The 21,507-nt window shown below is 37.0% G+C and overlaps 1 protein-coding gene across 7 annotated transcripts in view; it reads left to right on the top strand.

Moving 5' to 3' along the window:
- The window catches only part of vav2 (vav 2 guanine nucleotide exchange factor), a 194,183-nt gene that overhangs the window by 101,674 nt on the left and 71,002 nt on the right, over window positions 1-21,507 (top strand). For all 7 annotated transcript variants that reach the window (XM_051094019.1, XM_051094021.1, XM_051094017.1 and 4 more), the window contains exon 3: window positions 12,712-12,770. In XM_051094019.1, coding sequence (XP_050949976.1) covers window positions 12,712-12,770 — 59 coding nt within the window. The remainder of the gene's footprint in view (window positions 1-12,711; window positions 12,771-21,507) is intronic.

Here is a 21,507-nt window from a genome sequence, read left to right as displayed (position 1 = left end):
CAGTAACTAAAAATACTATTATCGCCAATATATTATTGTACGTTATTGGATTCTAGAGGCTTGAGAAAGATATTTCATCTCAGTGGGTGATAATCTTCCATTGTGGCCTCTGCATCCAATGGCCTTATTGGCAAAATCTGCAGCACCAGTGTCACGTGACTCTGCCCTCAGGTGTCCATCATAGTTGTCGCTGCGACACAGAGCGGTGTTGCCAATTAGGCCAGTGCTCCAAATGGAAGCCCTTTGTCCTGCTGTCACGTCAACTGCCACTGGAGAAACCTCCCGCGGGCCTTTATTTGACTCCCACGGACCCTCCTGTACTGTAACACAGAGAGCAGCAAGATCAGAATAAGATCATTCATTATGTTTGTCCTCTGTCCTTTTTCTCTCTCACTGTACTTCCCTTTAGCAAACAGAAAGTGTCACTTCTCACAGTAACAGCAGGTCAGTAGTTCAGTTCTGCTCACCAAGGCTACAGTTAATATTTAGTTACAATAACTGTTACAATAATTGTTATTTTAATATGTTTTAAAATGTAATTAATTCCTGTGATGGCAAAAATGAAATTTGCATGATGTCACATGACCTTTCAAAAATAATTTTTGCATTTAAAAAGTCTTTGTGCATAGATACCATAGACAAGCAGTAGTTTTATTAGTGTTCACAACCACACTCATCTTACTAACAGACATAATAATCTCTTGGGGTATAATTTTGATGAATACAAGATAAATACATAGAGCTGTGATCTAATTTAATGGATTTTCAGTGCCTCGACCCGTGGGTGCTTAGCTTAAGTAGCCGTTCTGTACTTGACCGCTGTGGGCCTTGTTTGAACGTGATAGAGAAGCTCTGCATGGCTGACCTGCCACATTAGAGCGCTCTGACCCTGCAACTGTGAGATTGGATGTGGAATAAATCCATCTACATTACAGAGAGAGAGTATCAGTGCTCTCCATCTGACTGAGATGGATGCAGCAACGCTGCTTCTCTGATGCTGTGTGTTTGCCTTGGCTTGGTATAAAGAGAGGGCTGGGTTTGATTCGGGGAAGAGGATCTGGGGATCCTCGCCAGACACAACAGTCTATGTCCTGGGACGGTCTGGAGGACAGAGTCGGAGGGAACATCCGGCCGTTTATTCTTCCCCGGCTCGCCTTTATCTCCTCCAGCGCAGAGCTCCAGCCCTGGCCCTGCTTACCCACCCTTGGACGCTCAGATTAAACCCAAACTAATCCCATCCACTCACGCACACTCAGAGGCGTGAGAGCCTGCCCGACGGCTGCCTCAATCTACCCAGCATCCCCTGATGTGTGTCCCTGCAGGTGCCCTCGCTGATAAAACCGTATGTGGAGGAATTAGTTTTAACTTCAAAAACACGGTGCTCTCCGAAGACACGCCCTTCAAATCAAACCTGCAGAGGAGGTACAGAGAGAGAGAGAAGGAGACATGGATACAGTTTCTAGGGAGTGAAAGGACACTAAGCTCATATCACTGTCCTATAATCCTTTTGTGTTGTCGGATTCCTTGGATTCCAAGAGTAAAATCCCTCCTTCGCTCTGTCTTACACAATCCATTGTTGTCATAACAGACTCACTCACAGTGATCTTTTACAGCTCAACATTTCTCTGACCTTGTGGGTTTTACTAATCCCATCATGACCTTAACCTATATTTTGAGCTAGTAGGAAATGATTACAGTGGTTCCAAGGCTGAATCATCTTGTTGAATTATCTTTCTTTTTGTTTTGTAAGACATCCACCCCTACTGATATTGCTTGTGCCATGTAGGGCTGTGACAATAAATTGATGCATCACGATTCTTGGATCAATTCTGAGATTTTCCGAATGCATCGCGATTCTCTCTGGAATCGATTATGAGCTTAGTTTTTAAAAGCAGATGGGACTTTAATCTAGTTCCTAACCGCACACTCAAATGCTCGTGAAGAAGAGCACTTGTGCATTCGGCAGAGTCATTTAATTGCACCTCAGCTCAGAATGATTTTGTGATTAATGTGAACAGTCCACTGTAAACATCCTTGTAACTTCATGAATTATTATTTTAGTGTAAAGTGTTCGTAAGGAATTGGAAGCAAGCAGAGTACGGCTGTTCTTAAAGGATGCAGTGCCCTCTGCTGTTAAAAACGAAGCTCAGAATCGATTCCAAAGAGAAGTGCGATGCATCTCAGAATCGATGCAGGATCATTTCTCCATTCACAATGCACTGATTTATTTTCCCAACCCTAGTGCCAAGGGTTAGAGATATTATACATGCTTAAACAATTAACATTTGCATTTTAGCATTTGACAGATGCTTTAATCCACATTGCACACTACAGTGCTGTACTGTATATTTTTCAATGGTAATACTTATTGGAGTTCAACCCTTACACAATTTTTGTGAGGTGGCTGATTCATACAAATTCGTACAACCTTGTGTTGATTCATATGATTTTTGAAAAATCGTATGTATTTTAATAGGTGCCAAATTCGTAGTAATTTGTACAAAGAACCAACCCTAACTCCACCCCCGAAACCTACCCCTCACACAAATCGTACAAAACTGTATGAGTGAGGTCGTGCAAATTCATACCATTTAGCCACCTTGTAAAATACCTACCTGGTCTCATGATGAAAACGTACCCCTGGGAACTTTTTTGCACTTTTTCACTGCGGTTTCCAACGGAATGGAACACTTGAGGCAGTAAAACAGCAAGCACTTGTAATCGTTTTCATACAGAGTTATTGCATTGTTGTAAGCATTGGGTTTCGGGTTGGGGTAGGTGTAGGTGTAGATGTTTTAAAAAAAACACAGTGTAATGGGTATAAAATGTAATTTACTGTTAGTTTCTGGCCACAGCTGTATCCCTTCTAGCCACAACCCCACATAACTGGCTTGCTCGATAGCTCAGCCAGCACGGAATTGGACTTAGGATGCAGAAACCTTCGGTACGAATCCCGTGAAAAACATGACTCAAGATGAAAGACGCAAGATCGAAAAACAAGCCAAAATGACATGCTTGCAATTGCGTTTTTTTTTCGTCACATTCACTTTTTTTCACACTTTTTTTCACATCCACGTTTATACTATTGGGTAGGTTCAGGTGTAGTGCAGATGGTACGTTATTTTAAAATGTCATGGAGCATTAGATTATAGCGCCAATTAACGGACATTTCAAGCCAGAACTGCGGTGACACATACAAAACCAACATCACACAAAATGTACCATGTGTACGTTCATCTTTTCTGGGGAAATAAAAACAAACACTCATTTAGTGCCACGCAGTGGACATTTCTGTTGGAATTCTGTTATCCCACAGGTATGTTTTCGTCATGAGACCAAGTTTTATATCGTATATATTTTGTGAGGTGGCTAATTCGTAATAAATTCATATGACCAAACAAGGACTACCCTAATTGGACCTCCACTAAACCTACCCCTCACACAAATTGTACAAATTCGTACGAATTAGCCACCTCGTAAAATACGCACGAATTGGTCGTGAGATGGCATTTTCTAGTTTAATATAGTACTATATTTCAAAATATTCTGTTTCAGCTTAAAGGGATAGTTCATTCGAAAAATAAATTTCTGTCATAACTTACTCATTCTCAAGTTTCAAACCTGAATGAGTTTCTTTTTTTTCTGAACACAAAAAATGATATTTTAAAGAATGTGGGTTAAAAAAAAGTATTGTCGAAGTGGGAATTCGAAACTTTTTGGTTACCAACATTCTTTAAAATATCTTCTTTTGTGTTCAGCAGAAGAAAGAAATTCATAGAGATTTGGAACAAGCTGAGGGTTAATGATGACGGAATTTTCCTTGTTGGATGAACTAACCCACTTGTAAGTATGTATGTGGGACAGACAGAACTGTAGTGAAATTGATGAATAATTTTCATGCAATAAATATTGAAATAGTTTGTTTAATTTATATTAGCCCAGATTTTCGTTGATTCTATACTGTATTACCACCTTTACACTGAGATGGTGTCACCTTATTTGTGTTGACAGAAAACACTTAATGGCTGCATTTACATTGGCACAAAAAATCAGATCTTTTGCTCACATCTGACACAAATTGGAATTTGATGCACACGTGTAAACACAAATATGAGGGGGTTTTTTTTTGCATCCGATCTGGGCCACTTCCAAATGTGGATTTCAGTTGGATACATATTCGATATCTGGTTTATACCTACATCTGAACACACATATCCAATTCCCTTCAGAACTCCCAATGCGAGGGCGACACGTTTGTCCATGAAAGTGTATGCGCTCGCATTTTATTGAGATGGAAACTGGTAAGAAATTGCACATTCAGGAGCTGGTTATTAACCCCTGCCCTGTGAATTTTATAAATACAATAGCTTCACTACTAAAAGTTACATTATATTTCTCAGCAATTAGGTGATAACTTAGCAGTTTTTGTAATTAAACCAACAAGTTTTTCTCTCTCGTTAATTAATTTGAATTTATTTAAATAAATAACATCTTGGCGCTACCTCTAACAAGCTGTAGATAAAATGACAAATGCAAATCAACCTACCATTATTTTCCTGTCTTCATTCATTCATTCATTCAGATATTGTGCTGTAAAACATCCATGACAGCTGGTGTCCATGCTGAAAAATAATAGCCTAATGGCCACTTGACATGAACTATATAAATAATTTTAATAGCACGGCCATTCAGAGCCCGAGGGTCTATCATGTGCATAGTAAAGCGATCACTGACAGTCATTTTGGGCGCAAATGATTGTAAACACAGATATCGGATACCAGAGTTTCATGACAATGGCAGCACTAGCTTCAAATTGAATTTATCGGAAGCTTCTTTTCTAGCCTGCACACTTGTACTTGTTCTGTAAATGCAAATGTAGTTTGAAGTTCTGCCTTGTGCTGTGTTTTCAGAACAGAACAAGCTGTCTAGAGCATTAAACTCAATGGCTTTAAAGCCAGTCACATTTCACATTGGACCAATCAGCATAAACAGCTCCAACAATTTACCCGCTTTATAAACAAGGATCAAATGTGGTTTTGACTGTGGCGTCTGGCGCTGAGAGCGAGAGATGGTAGGGTATGCTTGGCAGAACACACCTCTCATTTCCTTTGTTAACTTACGAAACAAAGTAGGCCTTTTGTCTGTGTTTCTATTCGATACGAGTCAAAGAACATAAAAAGTCTCAGTCTTCTCATTAAGATTTTAAAAAACTGTGTGAGGCAGCAACAGCCTTAGCTAGCATAAACACTTTTATATATTGTGCTTTCTGTGTGTTTTCCCCATTCCCTTTTAACAGGAGAATGCATTACAGCATGTTCCCTCTGTAATCACAGATATTATGGCTCCGTTAAACCTTTTTAGAGAACAAAACTTACGCAGAAACATCACTGTTCAGTTTGTGGTTATACGGCAGTGTATTCCCAGTGGAAAAGCAGGTACGAGACAGGCGGGCGTTCACAAGTGTCTGCGGTTGAAGTAAATAGCCTTTTGCTTGGCTAGCGCCATTGCTTGGTGGATTTGTAAACACAGGGAGCCAAGCCAAGACCACAAGAGCCCTCCATCTGATAAGAGCCGTGTAATGATTTTCAAATGGGAATTTACCCTCAACATTATTTGAGGGGCACTTTTGTCTGGTTATGCACCCATAATATACCACACACAATGTGTGAGAATCAGATTATCTGATATTATATACTGTAGTTGATCTGTTTGTTGGCTGAGAAGGTACTGTCGTCCTGTTCGGTGTGCAGGCACAATTATTTCACATCTTCTTTTGTGTTTATACTGAAGCATATGTCATCCTTTCATGCTTAGGAGCCGGACTGGGTCTTTGGGGCAGCGCCATAGACATTTGGGTCACGGCCCAAGTCCCCCTCCCTTGTGTAGTAGGGTTGACTGTGGAAAATCCCTGCTAAACACGCAGCAGCTGGAGTCCTCTGAGAGGATTCGGCTCCGTCTCAGACTCAATTGCCAGCATGTTCGTCATGTCACCACGTCAGCTGATACCCCATACTGCGGCCCATGCACATGGAGTGATGACATCACTCCTCGGCTGATGTGAAACAGAAGGCTGTGTTTGTTTGTCCTTTGTTATGTTGGTTAAGTCTGTTTCTGATTGCTCAGCAAACTAGACTGACAAACAAATCATGCATTTTGTGTTTATTGTGGTTTTTGCATACATGTTTGCATCGCTTTACAATCAATCAGTATTTTTCAATTAATTAATGAATTCTTTTATTTATACTGCTTATACATTTGATGCCATTACAATCATGATAGAGTTGCATTGTGGTGTATTAAAATATCATCTCGATCTGTGACATATTGTAAGATTGGCCGTAACCTAGCTTAACCGTGAGAATCACGGGACGTTTGATGGATCTGATGTTTGTGTGTGTAGTTTATTTTGAATTGTGAGTTTGTGCTGGTTGGTGTCCTGTGCTGCTGGGTCGATTATAGATGAGTGCCAGGACTCAATCTTACTCACTGCCATCTGTTCACACATCTCCTACCATTCTCAGCTCCCCGCTGAAACTCTGAGACTTGCTCAAACTGTTTTAGAGTACGTTAGTGTAGAATATCACATTTAAACATTTGTTTATATGGCTGTTTTCACTCATCAGATTTATTTGGAATCACATATGCAGGTTGATTCAGAGCAGCATGATGTAGAGCACTGACACTTTTCATTATGTCAGTGGAATCATCTGTTCTGTGTGTGTCTTTGCAGTCATGATGGTGTGATCTTCATCTCTTTTTCTCTCCTCTTTCTGCCTTGTACAGCTTTTAAAAAAAACTTAACCAACTCTTGCATCATGTTCTATTTTTCTATCATCTTTTCTTGTCTTATTCTGCTTCTAGTATGCGCATCTACTATTTTTCACTACTGCGTGTGTCTTCTTTTTATTTAATCTATTACTTCTCATGTTGTTCTATTTTTCTACTTTCTCTGCTTCTTTTTTATCTTTAATTTTCTTGTATCTAGTTCAGGGGTGTTCAAAGTCAATCCTGGAGGGCCGCTGTCCTGCAAAGTTTAACTCCAACTTGCCTCAACACACTTACCTGCAAATTTCTAGTATATCTAGCAAGACCTTGATTAGCTGGTTCAGGTTCAGTTCAGTTCCAGAATTAAAACTTCCTGATAATTTACTTACTCCCATGTGATCCAAGATGTTTGTCTTTCTGTCTTCAGTCGCAAAGAAATGAAGGTTTTTGAGGAAAATATTCCAGGATTTTTCTCCATATAGTGGACGTCAATGGTGGCCAATGGGTCGAAGGTCCAAATTGCAGTTTCAATGCAGCTTCAAAGGGGTGTACACGAACCCAGTCGAGGAATAAGGTTCTTATCTAGCGAAACAATCAACCATTTTCTTAAAACATTAAAATTGTGTATACTTTTTAACCACAAATGCTCATTTTGCACCACCCTGACCTCATGCACAGTGTTGTTGTGCTACTTCAACACTGTTACCGCTGGTTTAAGTGACCCCAATAATGTCATATTTAGCCCCTGAAATGTGAATTTACTAGGGGAGAGTTTTGTTGTGAAAAGCCTGGCAACCTTGCTCATGCATTACGTAATCATGTTGAAAAGGTCACACATGACATAGGGATGTATGATATTGGATTTTTGCTGATATTTTAAAACTAATTTTAGCAGATGCTGATATATTTCCTTTTGTTTGGAAACCAATTATTTTTAGTTTTGGTTAGTTTTTAACTTATTTGTTAGAATTAAATAAACTGAACATTTTATTTTGATTTACCATTTGTAAATGGTCTAAAGCAACATAGTTGTAAAAATTCAAAAAATCTTTTAGAGCTCATAATTTGTTTATTAAATGTAACATATTACACTTTAATTAATAAATCACCATGAATAAAATTATTTAAATTACAAGTGTCATGTTTGTTAATCTTTTTTTTTTTTTCTGCAAGCAATTCTATAGCTTCTGACCTTTAAATCAAAACATACTCATGATTTTATGACATCAGTAACTGCTTTATTTATTCAGAAACACTGTCTTAATTATATTTGGGTATTTTACTTTAATTTTATTAGAAGTACGCCAACAGCGCCCCCTATGGAATTAAATCTCCTCACGGAACGGGCATTGGGACCCTGGTGAGGCTGCCGCTACTACCACTGCACATGCTATTACTCTTAACGCCATCACACACCGAACGCATCGTTCTGTATGTGCATTCTCAGATTAAATGGAGCAATCCAAAACAGTGAATCTAATCATCATTCAGGCAAAACTTTGCTTCAAGAATGAGCCACACTGCTGACGTAATCTGATTCTTAGTACACCCTGAGCACATGAGTTATTCCTCTTATCGGCATAATTTTACATATCAGGCCAATGCCAGTATTTACATTTAAAGCCATTATCGGCTGATTCCGATATCGGTCTGATAATATCGTGAATCCCTAGTACTGACGCAGTGTTTACAAAGTGAACGTACAAAGAAAGTCAAATGCCCTTAAAAAAGGTAAAACAACGTCAGACGATTTTGAAGTTGGAGGTGAACAGAAGTTTTTTCGCTCTACCCTGTACACAGAGGAAGACCAAACCACGCGTGACTTTTCCAACATGATTATGTAATGCGTGAAGTCGCAGACGCACTTCAAGCTAGTGCAAGACGAGCATTTGTGGTTAGAAAGTATATAATTTTGTGTTATTTTAGAAAATGACTTGATTCCTTATTCTTTGGCTGGGATTGTGTAGAGCTCTTTGAAGCTGATTCAAAACTTACCAGTCTTCATCTAATATTTCTTATATCATCTACTTATTGTATCATCTACTTTCTCGTCTCTCGCCTCTCCTTTTGTGTCTTAACTTTTCTTCCCTTCTGTCTCTTCTCTTCTTGTCTTGTACTGCTTCTATCCTCGATTTTTCCTCCTACTACTTGCTGTCTTGTCTCGTCTCATCTTGTCTAGGCCTATCTCACCTCGTCTTGTCTGTTCTCTGTACTTCATCTCTTCTAGTTTTATCTCCCCTCATCTTGCCTTTCTGTTTTACTTTTGTTTCTTTTCTCTCCTTTCTTCTACTCTCAGTCATGTCTGTGGTCACATATGTTGTTCTGTTAGACAGGTGGATTTGCAATGTGTGTGCAAACCCTGCACACATTACAGCTGATGTAGACACAATGCTTGCGTATCGTCACCTCAGATAAGCAGCTGTATAACATTAGTAAACAATCTACGATTCTCTCTTTCTCCGTCGCTGCTGTTGTAAGGTGATGGACAGTATTGTGGGATGATGCATGTTGTGTCCAGACTCTGATCTGACGCTCCTCATACACACCGAAGCACTGAGATGAGGGAAAAATCAATATTGTGAGACAACAGAGCGAGAGCTGTTGACCTGACCTGAGGGAGAGATGAAGAATGAGAGACAGAGCGATGAAAGAATGAAGCGCTGAGCTAGAAACACAGTCCAGAGAAGAACAAGCCACAGCTTTGATGGATGAGTCACATATCATCCCCGCAGGTGATGTTGTGTTGAAGCTCCATGAATATTTAGACACATTAGCAGATGAACACAAGAGCAATACGCCTAACAGCCTAACACATAGACTAATTTAGCTCTATTGATCCCTCCATCATCTGTTCTCTTGCCTGGACAGTTTCTGCTTAATGCAAGCCAGAAAATAGGTGGTAGAATATCAGATGCAATGCATTATGGTCTGTCATTATGGCATTAATCCAATCCTGAGTGTCAGCATTAGGAGACATCCTATGTTTATATATTTGAGCAGATATAAACATGCAATTCCTGTTCCTAATTCTGTGAATTGGATTTGAGAGTAAGATGTAAGTACTACAGATTTTGTTAGTAGCTGAAAACATGATCAAATTAGACATGATTTTTCATAAACAAACACTCAAGGGCTGGGCAGAATGTATAATTTGGTCAATGACAGGCATTTCAATTCTGCAGAAATGTGCTGAGTTGTTTGTGGTGTTTTGTAGCCACAGATTCTGTTTGGGTGCATTTAATACATATTACTGAAGTTTACCATGTACATTTTGGCGTTATGTGGTTTCTACAGACTGGCTGTTCTTAGAGAGCTTGTATATCCTTTATTTATGGCTGCATAATTGTTTAACCCGTTACTGATTTATTGGCAGTTTTCATGCAGTATTTTCTCATATGTGACCCTGGTCCACAAAAACAGTCATAAGGGACAAATTGAGATTTATGCGTCATCTGAAAGCTGAATAAATAAGCTATCCATTGATGTATGGTTTGGTAGTATAGGAAAATATTTGGTCGATTATACAAATATTTGAAAATCTTGAGAAAAATCTTGAGAAAACAATCTTTAAAGTTGTTCAAAATTCCTTAGCAATACATATTACTAATCAAAATTTCATTAGTTTACAAAATATCTTCATGGAACATGATCTTAACTTAATATCCTAATGATTTTTGGCATAAAAGAAAAATAAGTTTGACCCATGCAATGTATTTTTGGCTGTTGCTACAAATACCAGGTCACCTATATCACCAAATTTCCTATACTAAGAACCTTAAAGCCCCACACACATCTGCACAGTGTTTTGCACTGACTGAGGAACAACCAGTCACCATGGCAGCAGGCAAGGCAAGCGGAAAACACGGCTATGAGCATTTAATGAGGCGACACGGCACCATCTTCACTTTTACATATGCACATGTGCTTTCCTGCTTGTTTGTGTGTTTGTGTGTGTGTGGCTTCTACATTACCCATTTCAGACCCTCTAGTGCACCATCTGGAAGCCTCTAGAAGGGCCACCAATAAGCCTACTCACATGTGAATCATGACTGGCATTAAATCAGTGTAAATACCGGGCACGTTTAACCCTGTTACCCCAGCACTAATGCAGCTAGGAAGAGGGAGGGGGCTTCACAGATCTGTGAAAAGCGCTTCACGTCTGTGATTTCATTGGAGCGTTTCATGCCACATGTCCATTAATGTTGTCATTAGTGGAGTAGCATGATCCTTGTGTGCACACAAGCTGCGCCACCAAAGCCCATCACAAAACAAGGCAAAAACACAAGATACTCTGTATTGCTGGAAATCTTTTTTTGTGGCATCACTTTTCTTTTTGTTTTTACACTTGCACTTTTTTTTCTTAAAGGGATACAGTTGAGGTCAAAAGTTTACATACACCTTGCAGAATATGCAAAATGTTATTTATTTGACCAAAGTAAGAGGGGTCGTACAAAATGCATGTTATTTTTTTAGTACTGACTTGAATTAGAAAAGAGAAAATAATGAATTTATAAAAAGACACTGTTCAAAAGTTTACGTACACTTGAGTCTTAATACTGTTGTTACCTGAATGATCCACAGCTGTGTTTTTTTGTTTAGTGATAGTTGTTCAGAGTTAAAAAAAAACTTCTTAAAAAACTCTTCAGGTTCCACAGATTCTTTAGTTTTTCAGCATTTTTGTGTATTTGAACCCATTTCCAAAAATGACTTTGATTTTGAGATGTGTTTTTTTCACACTGAGGACAACTGAGGGACTCAAATGCAACTATTACAGAAGGTTCAAAGGCTTATTGATGCTTCAGAAGAAAAGGATTGGATTATTAAGAGCTGGGGGGTGAAAACTTTTTTGAATTTGAAAATAAGGGTAAAATTAACTTGTCTTATGGGAAACATGAAAGTATCTTCTGTAGCTTCTGAAGGGCAGTACCAAATGAAAAATAGGATATTTAGGCAAAATAAGAAAATGTACACAACTTTGTTCTGTTTAAAAGTTTTCACCCCCCCGACTCTTAATGTGTCATGTTTCCTTCTAAAGCATCAGTGAGTGTTTGAACCTTCTGTAATAGTTGCATTTGAGTCCCTCAGTTGTCCTCTGTGTGAAAAGATGGATCTCAAAATCATACAGTGGTTGGGCAGTTTGGGTGTTCAAGACAAACAAAGGACTCATGAACAACTATCACTTAAAAAAAACAACCAAAAAAAAAAAAAAAAAAAAACTGTGGATCATTCAGGTAACAACATCATAATAAGAATCAAGTGTATGTAAACCTTTGAATGGGATCATTTTTATGGACTCAACTATTATTTTCTCTTGTGAACTATATGCAAACATCTTTTATGTGAAATATCATATTCAAGTACTAAATAAAAAACATGCGTTTTGTATGATCCCTCTTATTTTGGTAAAATAATAAACATTACATTCTACAAGGTGTATGTAAACTTTTGACCTCAACTGTAGTTCACCCAAAAATGAAAATTCTGTCATTAATTACTCACCCTCATCTCGTTCCAAACCCGTAAGACCTTCATTCATCTTTGGAATGCAAATTAAGATAATTTGGATGAAATCGAAGAGCTTTCTGACCCTCCATAGACAGCAAGAGAACTACCACGGTCAAGGAAAGGTAGTAAGAACATCTATAAAATAGTCCATGTGACATCACTGGTTCAACTGTAATTTTAAGAAGCTATGAGAATACTTTTGCCTGCAAATAAAACAAAAATAACGAGTTTATTCAACAATTATTCTCTTCCATGTCACTTTCTGCCACCATTCAAGAAAGTACTACGACTTGTGTGTGCACTCCACTGCTTGTAAACAAGCCGCAGAATTGTTGAATAAAGTTATTTTTGATTTATGTTGATCTTGAAATGTTGCAATCTAGAGAATTTGCTTTAAGTGACATTTATTTGGCTAACCCAAACCTCCTCTTGTTCTCACAGGTGATCTCTGCGCTGTCCAGAATCTCCCACAACAGCATTGCACAGATCAAAGGCATCAGGTAACTGAGTTCCTCCACACATGCTGATTGTGTTTCCTTTCATTTGTAGCGTGTCTCGAGTCTTGAGGGATCTTTCACAGCACTCTCTGGGGTTGCACCTTTTATGTGGCTCCATTCAGAGGGCCTGGAAGGGAGAAGCAGTTGGCACAGACTCCCGCATATGTGTGAAACCTGTGGGCCAAAACCTGTGAAGTGTGCAGTTGTCGCTTCCCTCAGGTGTTTTAGCGAGGAGGGAACCTGCCTCCCTGCTTTACAGGCGACTGGGATCACTTCCCGTCTCATTATTTGCGCAGTCCATTTGCCCCGCTCCGCAAATAAAGCTTTTTATCCGACGGGGTAATGAGCTGATGGAGCGAGCCATTAGGTGTTTTGCCAGAGCGGGGTGGAGGCCAGACAGGTCTGCCATTAGTCGGTGCAGTGTAACCGACTGAGGGGTGCCTAAATCACTTCCTGTCCTCACCAGGCACGCTGCCGCAGAGAGAAGGCCAAAATACTGCCTGTTGATTTGTCAAAGTCAAAACTCAGTCATTCGAAGTGGAAGAATAAGATGATTCTTCGTTGTAAATGTTGTCTGAAGTAATTAGAGGAAGGATCTGAAGATGGATCTTGGCGGCAGGCGCATCCACTGTGACTAATGCAAGTCAAATTTGCACCCTGAGCAAGCCATTTTAAGTGCACTGGTTTTTGGGAGTTCGCATAATTTCCTGGCTGTATACAGGAAGCTATGAAAGGCAGCTTTGTTTTCATCGACGCTGTGTCGTGTGTCTCAGCTTTGAGGGAGGAAACAGCATGCCTCTTTAGTGGTTAGGCCGCCGTAACCCATATTCCTTTAAAAACTCCTTTATTTCACTTTATTGTTGGCGGTGTGGTTTACAGTTTTGTGGCGTAGTATGAATGATGCATAAAAATTGCTGTCTGTTTTATTTCCTCTTCAAGCATCTCACAGAGCAAGAAATCTCTCAGTCTTGTTTGGGAACATTCCTCGCTCACCCTTTTGGAATCGGTTTAAAGCGGCACCCGGATGTTTTTTTAGTCAAGGCTTGAAATTCAGCCACATTCCGGCACGCAAAATGCTAATCAATATTCACAAGGCAGGATTACTTCAGAGTTACTCTTAGCACAGTTTGGTTGCATTGTTTTATTAATAAAAAACCATAGGGAGAGATGCTACAGTAGCATCTTTTTGCATTTTAACCTCTTGGCTACATTGGTTAATGGTTATTCTCAATGCCTGTTAATTAATTAGCCATCAAAAGACACAGAGTGCCGCTTCACGGAGGGAAACTCTGACATTACACAAACAGATCTTGTTACTATTGCTGTTTTTTCAGCTGTGACCACATGCTTTTCTGTATAAATGCATTATTCTATATTCATTGTTGAAATGCTGCTTGTTTATTATTGCACACATACACTGTTTTAAGTCACGCACACCATTAGATGTCAACCGCTGCTTTTACAAATAGAGGTCCTGTTCAATAATAAGGCTTTTACTAAGTAGCAGGAACAAGGAAGGGCAAAGTGTAAGTCATTCATCATGTTTTCGCTCTGTAGTGTAGCACCTGTTGATGTGATCTCTGGTTTCTCCTTTCTCAGCATGGTGTGTGTCTCTCTCAGATTCTGCTCAGATTGTATGGTTTGTTACATGCTGATAGTGGTTATGTTTCTCACAGTCTATGAGATCAAATAACCCTCCTTTTGCTGTACGCTGTTTCTACTTAAAACATGTTCAGATGGTCATCATTCATTCATTCATACTGTAGTACTTTGTTTAGCACCAGGAACATAGTAGCTCTTATCCGAAACCTACAGTCTGTCAGTCTGTTGACTAGCTTTCTCTAAATGAAATGAAACTTCATAAGTGACTTATTTGTAACAATTTACATAGACCAGAACTCTGTGCATCATGCAAATAGCACACAAGAGACATGACTCAGTTGAAAAGAGAAAGGGTGCTTCAGTAAGTGTATGTAAATATATATATATATATATATATATATATATACAGTACTGTGCAAAAGTCTTAGGCCTAAAAGCTAAAAACTGGTTTAAAGTCAGTTAAAGTCAGTCTTTTGCTGTAGTGTGTCAGTAAAAAATATCGGTTTAGAATATAAAACTTTTGCACAGTACATTATATAGTAAATACTTGAAAAATAAAAAATAAAAAATATGTTTTGTGACTTTTTTTCTCAGAATTGCATGATACAAACTCACAATTGTAAGGTTTTTTTTCCCAGAATTGTGAGATGTAAACTCGCAATTCTGAGAAATTAAGTCCAAATTGGGTCCCACTTTCTATTAGGTGGCCTTAACTACTATGTACTTGCATCAAAAAATAAGTATGATGTACTTATTGTTGTCATATTGTATTGCAAAACACTTTTGTTTCTATAAAGGTGGGATGCGGGTAAGGTTAGGGACAGGTTTGGTGGTATGGGTAGGTTTAAGGGTGGGTTAAGGTGTAATCGATGGGTTAACAGTGTAATTATAAATGTAATTACAGAAATTAATTACAGATGTAATTACATATAGATATTTTTTAAGAATATATATACAATGTAAAAACATGTATGTACATAATAAGTGCAGAAATAATGTCAAAATTGCACGATATAAACTTCATTGACTTTTTTCTTAGAAGTGCGAGGTTCTAACTCGCAATTGTGACTTCTCAGAATTGCGTAATATAAATTCACAAGTTATAAAGTCAGAATTGCGAGACAAACTTGAGATAAAGTCATAATGCTGAGAAATAAAGTAAAAATTGGAAGATATAACTTTGTAAGTTTATATCTCTTTTTTTTATTTTGACTTTTCTCAGATTTGTGAGTTATTAAGTCAGACTTGTTAGATACAAACTCACAATTATTAGAGCATAGTCTTTTTCCCCTCAAAATTGAACCTTATAACTCGCAATTGTGAGTTTATATTTCACAATTCTGTGAAAAATGTCTGTATCGCGAAAAAAAAATTGAATTGCGAGATATAAACTCACATTTAGGGGTCTGTGCTTACTTTTCTTTTTATTTTAAAACATTTAGGAGCACAGTCAAAAGATTCAGGAGTACCTTCTGATCAATAATCAAAAATTCTGATAAAAATTAGCCTTTCCATTACGAGGTGATGTTTGACTCTGTAAAGTGATTTACAGGGACTTTTATTTTTTTGTTTTTTAAACCTTCGTAACAGCGTTTTTCAAAATTGATTAAAAGTATGTATACCTTATGTCAGATTAAAATAATTATATTCATAAGCTTTTTAAAATTTCTAGTTAAAACAGTAGAATAAGAACAAGGAGAATAAGAAGTTACCAATCATTTAAAATCAGAATTAGAATGAGGAGGCACAGAGAAACTAAAATGGCTTGTAGGTGTATTTTCAGACATTTAATGAGGCTCGGAGGTGGCATGAGTGCAATTAAATGCATACATTTGTTGAGATTAATGTTTTAAATATTCATTTTTGAATATAGAAATATTAAATGATTTAAATAACTGAAATTATACTTTAAAAATGAAACTAAAACTGTCAGTAGGTGGCTGCAAGTCGCTTGATTTTATCACTGAAACATTCATTCATTTGATTAGTTTGAACAGCTGATTCATTCAGGAATGAAGCAAGTGACTGTCTTTATGAATGGGTAATCATGAATAACTGACTCACTAGACTGATTTAAAAACGTACGTTCATTCATAAACGAAACAGCTGTGTTTGTTTTTAGAGATAAGCAGCTGCTCAGCTGTGACTGTTTGAGAAAAAATGTTATCTCGCAATTTTGACTTTATAACTCGCAATTGCAAGTTTATATCTCAATTCTGAGAAAAAAGTCAGAATTGTGAGTTTATGTCATGAAATTCTGAGAAAAGAAGTCAAAAAGAATTGTCAGATGAAAAGTTTAAAATATTTCTATATATATATTTATATATACTTACATATACATGTACAGGATGTCGCTCACTCATATGCATAATGCCATACGGTACACATTAAATATGCACTAGCTACGTTGACTAATGTACATAACAGCCCAATAACATGCCCAGCTCACCTTGACCTATTTACACATGCAAGATGATTGCTGTGCATTTTGAAGGTATTCACGCACACACACATTGCATGAAAGATGGTGTTGTCATGGTTTATACAGAGACGAGCATAATAAAGTAATGACAGAGAGCATAACGTGTAAAACATGAATGATTTTGCTCCTGGTGTTTGGTAGAATATAGTAATTGCAGAGCAGATTGAAGCTGCTTGTAAGCATCAGATAATCCTCTGCATCCACTCTCTGCTTTATTGATTTCTGTGGTGATGGACACTGCTCTTCTATGCATCGTGAAAGTGCTGTATCTCACTCAGTCTTTATCAAGTCCAGAGAGAAAACCAGAATCTGCTGGTGGAGTGATCAGATGGATGCTCTCCTCTGATCATCCCTCAGTGATTATTCCAGGATGAGCCAGACAGAATCAGGTGCTTTGGATACAGAGGGATTACTGAGCTCCTGCCTTTTTTTTTTTTTTTAGAAGATCAATATAATCGTACCTTTTACTTGCAGTTTAGCTCGGATGATGGGAAATCAAAATTATTACTTCTGAGAGAAAAGTAATAGGACATATTAAGAAGGATTGTAGTCTTTAAATTAGAATGAAATTTTACAGAATTTAAAATGTAGTGTTTTTTTTTTGTAATATTGTTTTCTAAACATGTATTTCTAGTTCTTATTTTACAACAGTGCACATTATTTTAAAAAAGTATATATATATATATATATATATATATATACATGCACTTTTTAAAAATAATCTGCAATGTGTGTGTGTGTATATATATTTATATATATATATATGTATGAATATGTGTATATATATATATGTATGAATTTAAATACATACATGTAAATATTGTATGTGTGGAAATTTTTACAGAATTTAAAATGTAGTGTTTTTTTAATGAAATTTCAATTTTGCAATATTGTTTTCTAAATATTTATTTCTAGTTCTTATTTTACAACAGTGCACATTATTTAAAAAAAGTATATATATATATATATATATATATATATATATATATATACATATATGAATATAAATACATACATGTAAATATTGTATGTGTGTGTATTTATATATACATAATAAATATACACAGTACACACACATAATGTATATTATGTAAACAAAAACTTCTATTTTGGATGTGATTTATCATGGTTAATCGTTGACAGCACTACTTTTATTTTATTTTTAATTTTACATTTTGATTTATCATTTATTTTGTATTTGTGTGACAAAAACGTGTACTGCCAAAGCCATGTGTTCATACAATAAAAAACTGTGCAAAATAAGAAAATTAACAACACTACAGAAAGATATAGATGTTTATTTTAAATACAAATAAAATGTTGAATAATCAAAAGTTATTATACAATTAAATTGAATATCAACAGTATGGGTCGTCCAATATTTGCTTTTGAGGGCCGATGCCGATACAGATTTTTATAGACCAAGTAGACCAATAACCAATATTTTGAACCAATATATATGTGTGTTTAAAAACGAATATTAATGTCAAAATTAAGAATAAAAAGGACTCTGACAACAACTTTCAAAATCGGTTTTGAAAATGACAGATAACCGTAAAAATGTTTAATATCTGTGCCAATAATTGGTCAACCCCTAAGCAGGACTAATTATTGTATAATTTGTTGCAAAAAAAATCAATGACTGGAATGCTTCTGTTAGGCTGTGTGAATGTTATGTGTGGTTGTATAGTTGTATCTTTCAGCATGAATGAGAAGCTTTAGTTGGTTTTGTAATCATACTGCAGTATGTTTTCTAATCTTGTGAAATCTAATAGAAAATGAATCAGTTTCACATTCTTTCGTTCACTTCATGGAACAAACTGCTGAACGCTTCAGATGTTTCAATATTCTTCAAGCTCGTCTGAGCCGTCGCTTTCGGAATAGAGAGCAAATATCTGTTTCTGTGAGATAAAAACCCAGGGATACTGTTTGCTCGGACATAAATGAAATTGGAAAGAGACTGATGTGCCTGCCAAATCCAATTAAAGCGAGTATTGGCCTGATGTGTTTCAGCGATGGGAGCAGCTTTCATATTATTCTGATTTCTAATGATCAGGTTTGTCACAGCTCCTGACTTTGTGTGTGGGTGAGTTTTCCCATGTATGTCTGTGCATTAGTGTGTGGGTTTATTGAATTGTCAGTGTATAGTGTGTCTATGTTTATGCTGCTAATGATGCCTGAGGGATTATTAGGAAGTGAATGGTTTCAGCTAAAACAAAGACTCTTAATTGATCCTATATGAATGTTCGATTTGAACTAATTAAGCACACCACAGTAGGGTATTGTAACGTGATATCTGTTTAGCGCAGCACCTGCACCAAAACATGGTCACACATTACTGCACAATAAGAGATACAGTATCTAGCAAACCTGTAAACTGTTGGTTTAACATTGCTTTGACAGGAGATGAGGAAACTAAATTAAACAGGAGATGTTTAATTCACGTGATTAATTAGCGTGACATTTGTGAGCAGGTTTAACCTTCTTTTATTATAAACGCATCTGTAGCAGATGAGGAGAAAGTCCTTTTGAACCGAGATGTTTAATTAGCGATTCATTTGATGAAGCCTTGTAAGCAGGCTAATTATTTTTCTATCAGCAATTATTCCATCATGCGATACAACATCTTTGTGTTGCGAGTTCAGCACGGTGATAGGCGCTCATCAAAATACATCTGAGTGGAACGTTTATGCTTTCACCTCAAAGACATAATGGAGGTTGTTTTTCTGACAATGACTGTGATGCATAGTAATAAGAAAATAAATGATGTGGCCACCATCTACAATTGAGCTTGTCATGGTGATGTTTTAAAATCTTTTTACCTTTGATTGCATGTCCTTAGGTGGTCCTCTAAGTGCATGCATAACGCAACCCACAGTAAAGCATTCCACTCTATTCATGTCTATTTTTATATTTCACATGCATGTGCATTTATTTGCCGTATGTATGCATCAATATGGTCTGTGTTTGTCTATAGGGCTGGCTGGCTGGCAGCAACTTTAACGTTAAAGCTAATAGTGCTCTGTTAGCTGTCAGAGAGTATCTTTTTCTCTTTCTGTCTTCTCTGTCCATCAGAAAGCATAGCATCCTTGAGTGTCGTATTGTTGGGAGGTGTGAGGTGAGGAGTTGGTCACACTGTCAGGGTGTATGTGTTTGTTAGTCTGCTATTGTGTGGGTGGGGATGTCCGATGTCAGCATTGGTTAAGAAAGGGGGCTCTTTGTGTGCCTGACCTCAAAAAAAAAAAAAAAAAAAAAACGGGTTTGCTTAGATCATGCATTAAAGCTGTCTAGTAATATGACTCAAGGTCAGAGCCTTTCCTACCCTATAGCTCTACATTTCTCTCTCTCTCTCCTTTTCGCCCTCCATCACTGCTGTTTGACAGCTCCTTAGGGACAGGAATACAGCGTAGTTATGATTGAAGAGATGGCCCTCTGTCAACATGAGGTTGAACTTGATTTTTACATTTTCTGAAGAAAATGTCAACAGTCTATGGCTGTGCTTAATTCATGCAATGCAAGGGTGTTGAAGGTAATTGTCAGGGCATTGCTGTTTTAGGATACATAGATTATTATGTAGATATTTTATTCAGATGCTGTGATTGAATAAACTGCTTTAGTGTGGAAAGTGTTCATCATATGTAATTTACTACCTGGGTGCTAATCTTTAACATTCACTTCATAAAAATGTAAATCTTCTTAAAAATTTGAATCTGAATAAAACAAACTTAATTTTATATTTCTTTAAAAATTCAGTGTTCAAAAACACAGATTCATTCACAAACAAAACATCTGACAGTCCTTATGAGTGAGTCATTCGCTCAAACGAATTGATTTGTTCAAAAACACTGATTCATTCACAAACAAAACAGCTGGACATTCTTATGAGTGAATCATTCACTCAGTCGAATTGATTTGTTCAAAAACACTGATTCATTCACAAACAAAACAACTGGACATTCTTATGAGTCATTCACTCAGTCTAATGTATTTGTTCAAAAACAATGATTCATTCGCAAACAAAACAACTGGACATTCTTATGAGTGAATCATTCACTCAGTTGAATTGATTTGTTTAAAAACACTGTTTATTTGCAAACAAAACAGCTGGACATTTCTTATGAGTGAATCATTCGCTCAGTCAAATTGATTTGTTAAAAAACAAAAAAATTCTCTCTCAAAAAAAAAAAAACAGCTGACAATCCTTATAAGTGAATCATTCCTTCAGCCAAATTGAATTGTTCAAAAACACTAATTCATTCACAAACAAAACACTTATGAGTGAGTCATTTACTCAATCAAATTTATTTGTTCAAAAACACTGATTCATTTGCAAGCAAAACACTTATGAGTGACTCATTCACTCAGTCAAATTTATTTGCTCAAAAACAGTTTCATTCACAAACAAAACAGCTGGCCATCCTTACGAGTGAGTCATTCACTCAATTGAATTGATTTGTTCAAAAACACTGATTCATTCGCAAGCAAAACACTTATGAGTGACTCATTCACTCAGTTGAATTGATTTGTTCAAAAACACTGATTCATTTGCAAAAGAAACAGCTGGACATTCTTACAAGTGAGTCATTCACTCAGTTGAATTGATTTGTTCAAAAACACTGCTTCATTCACAAAAAAAACACTTATGAATGAGTCATT

This window comes from Labeo rohita, chromosome 21, assembly GCF_022985175.1.
Source record: "Labeo rohita strain BAU-BD-2019 chromosome 21, IGBB_LRoh.1.0, whole genome shotgun sequence".
NCBI lineage: Eukaryota > Metazoa > Chordata > Actinopteri > Cypriniformes > Cyprinidae > Labeo > Labeo rohita.
This window is presented reverse-complemented; position numbering and strand designations above follow the sequence as displayed.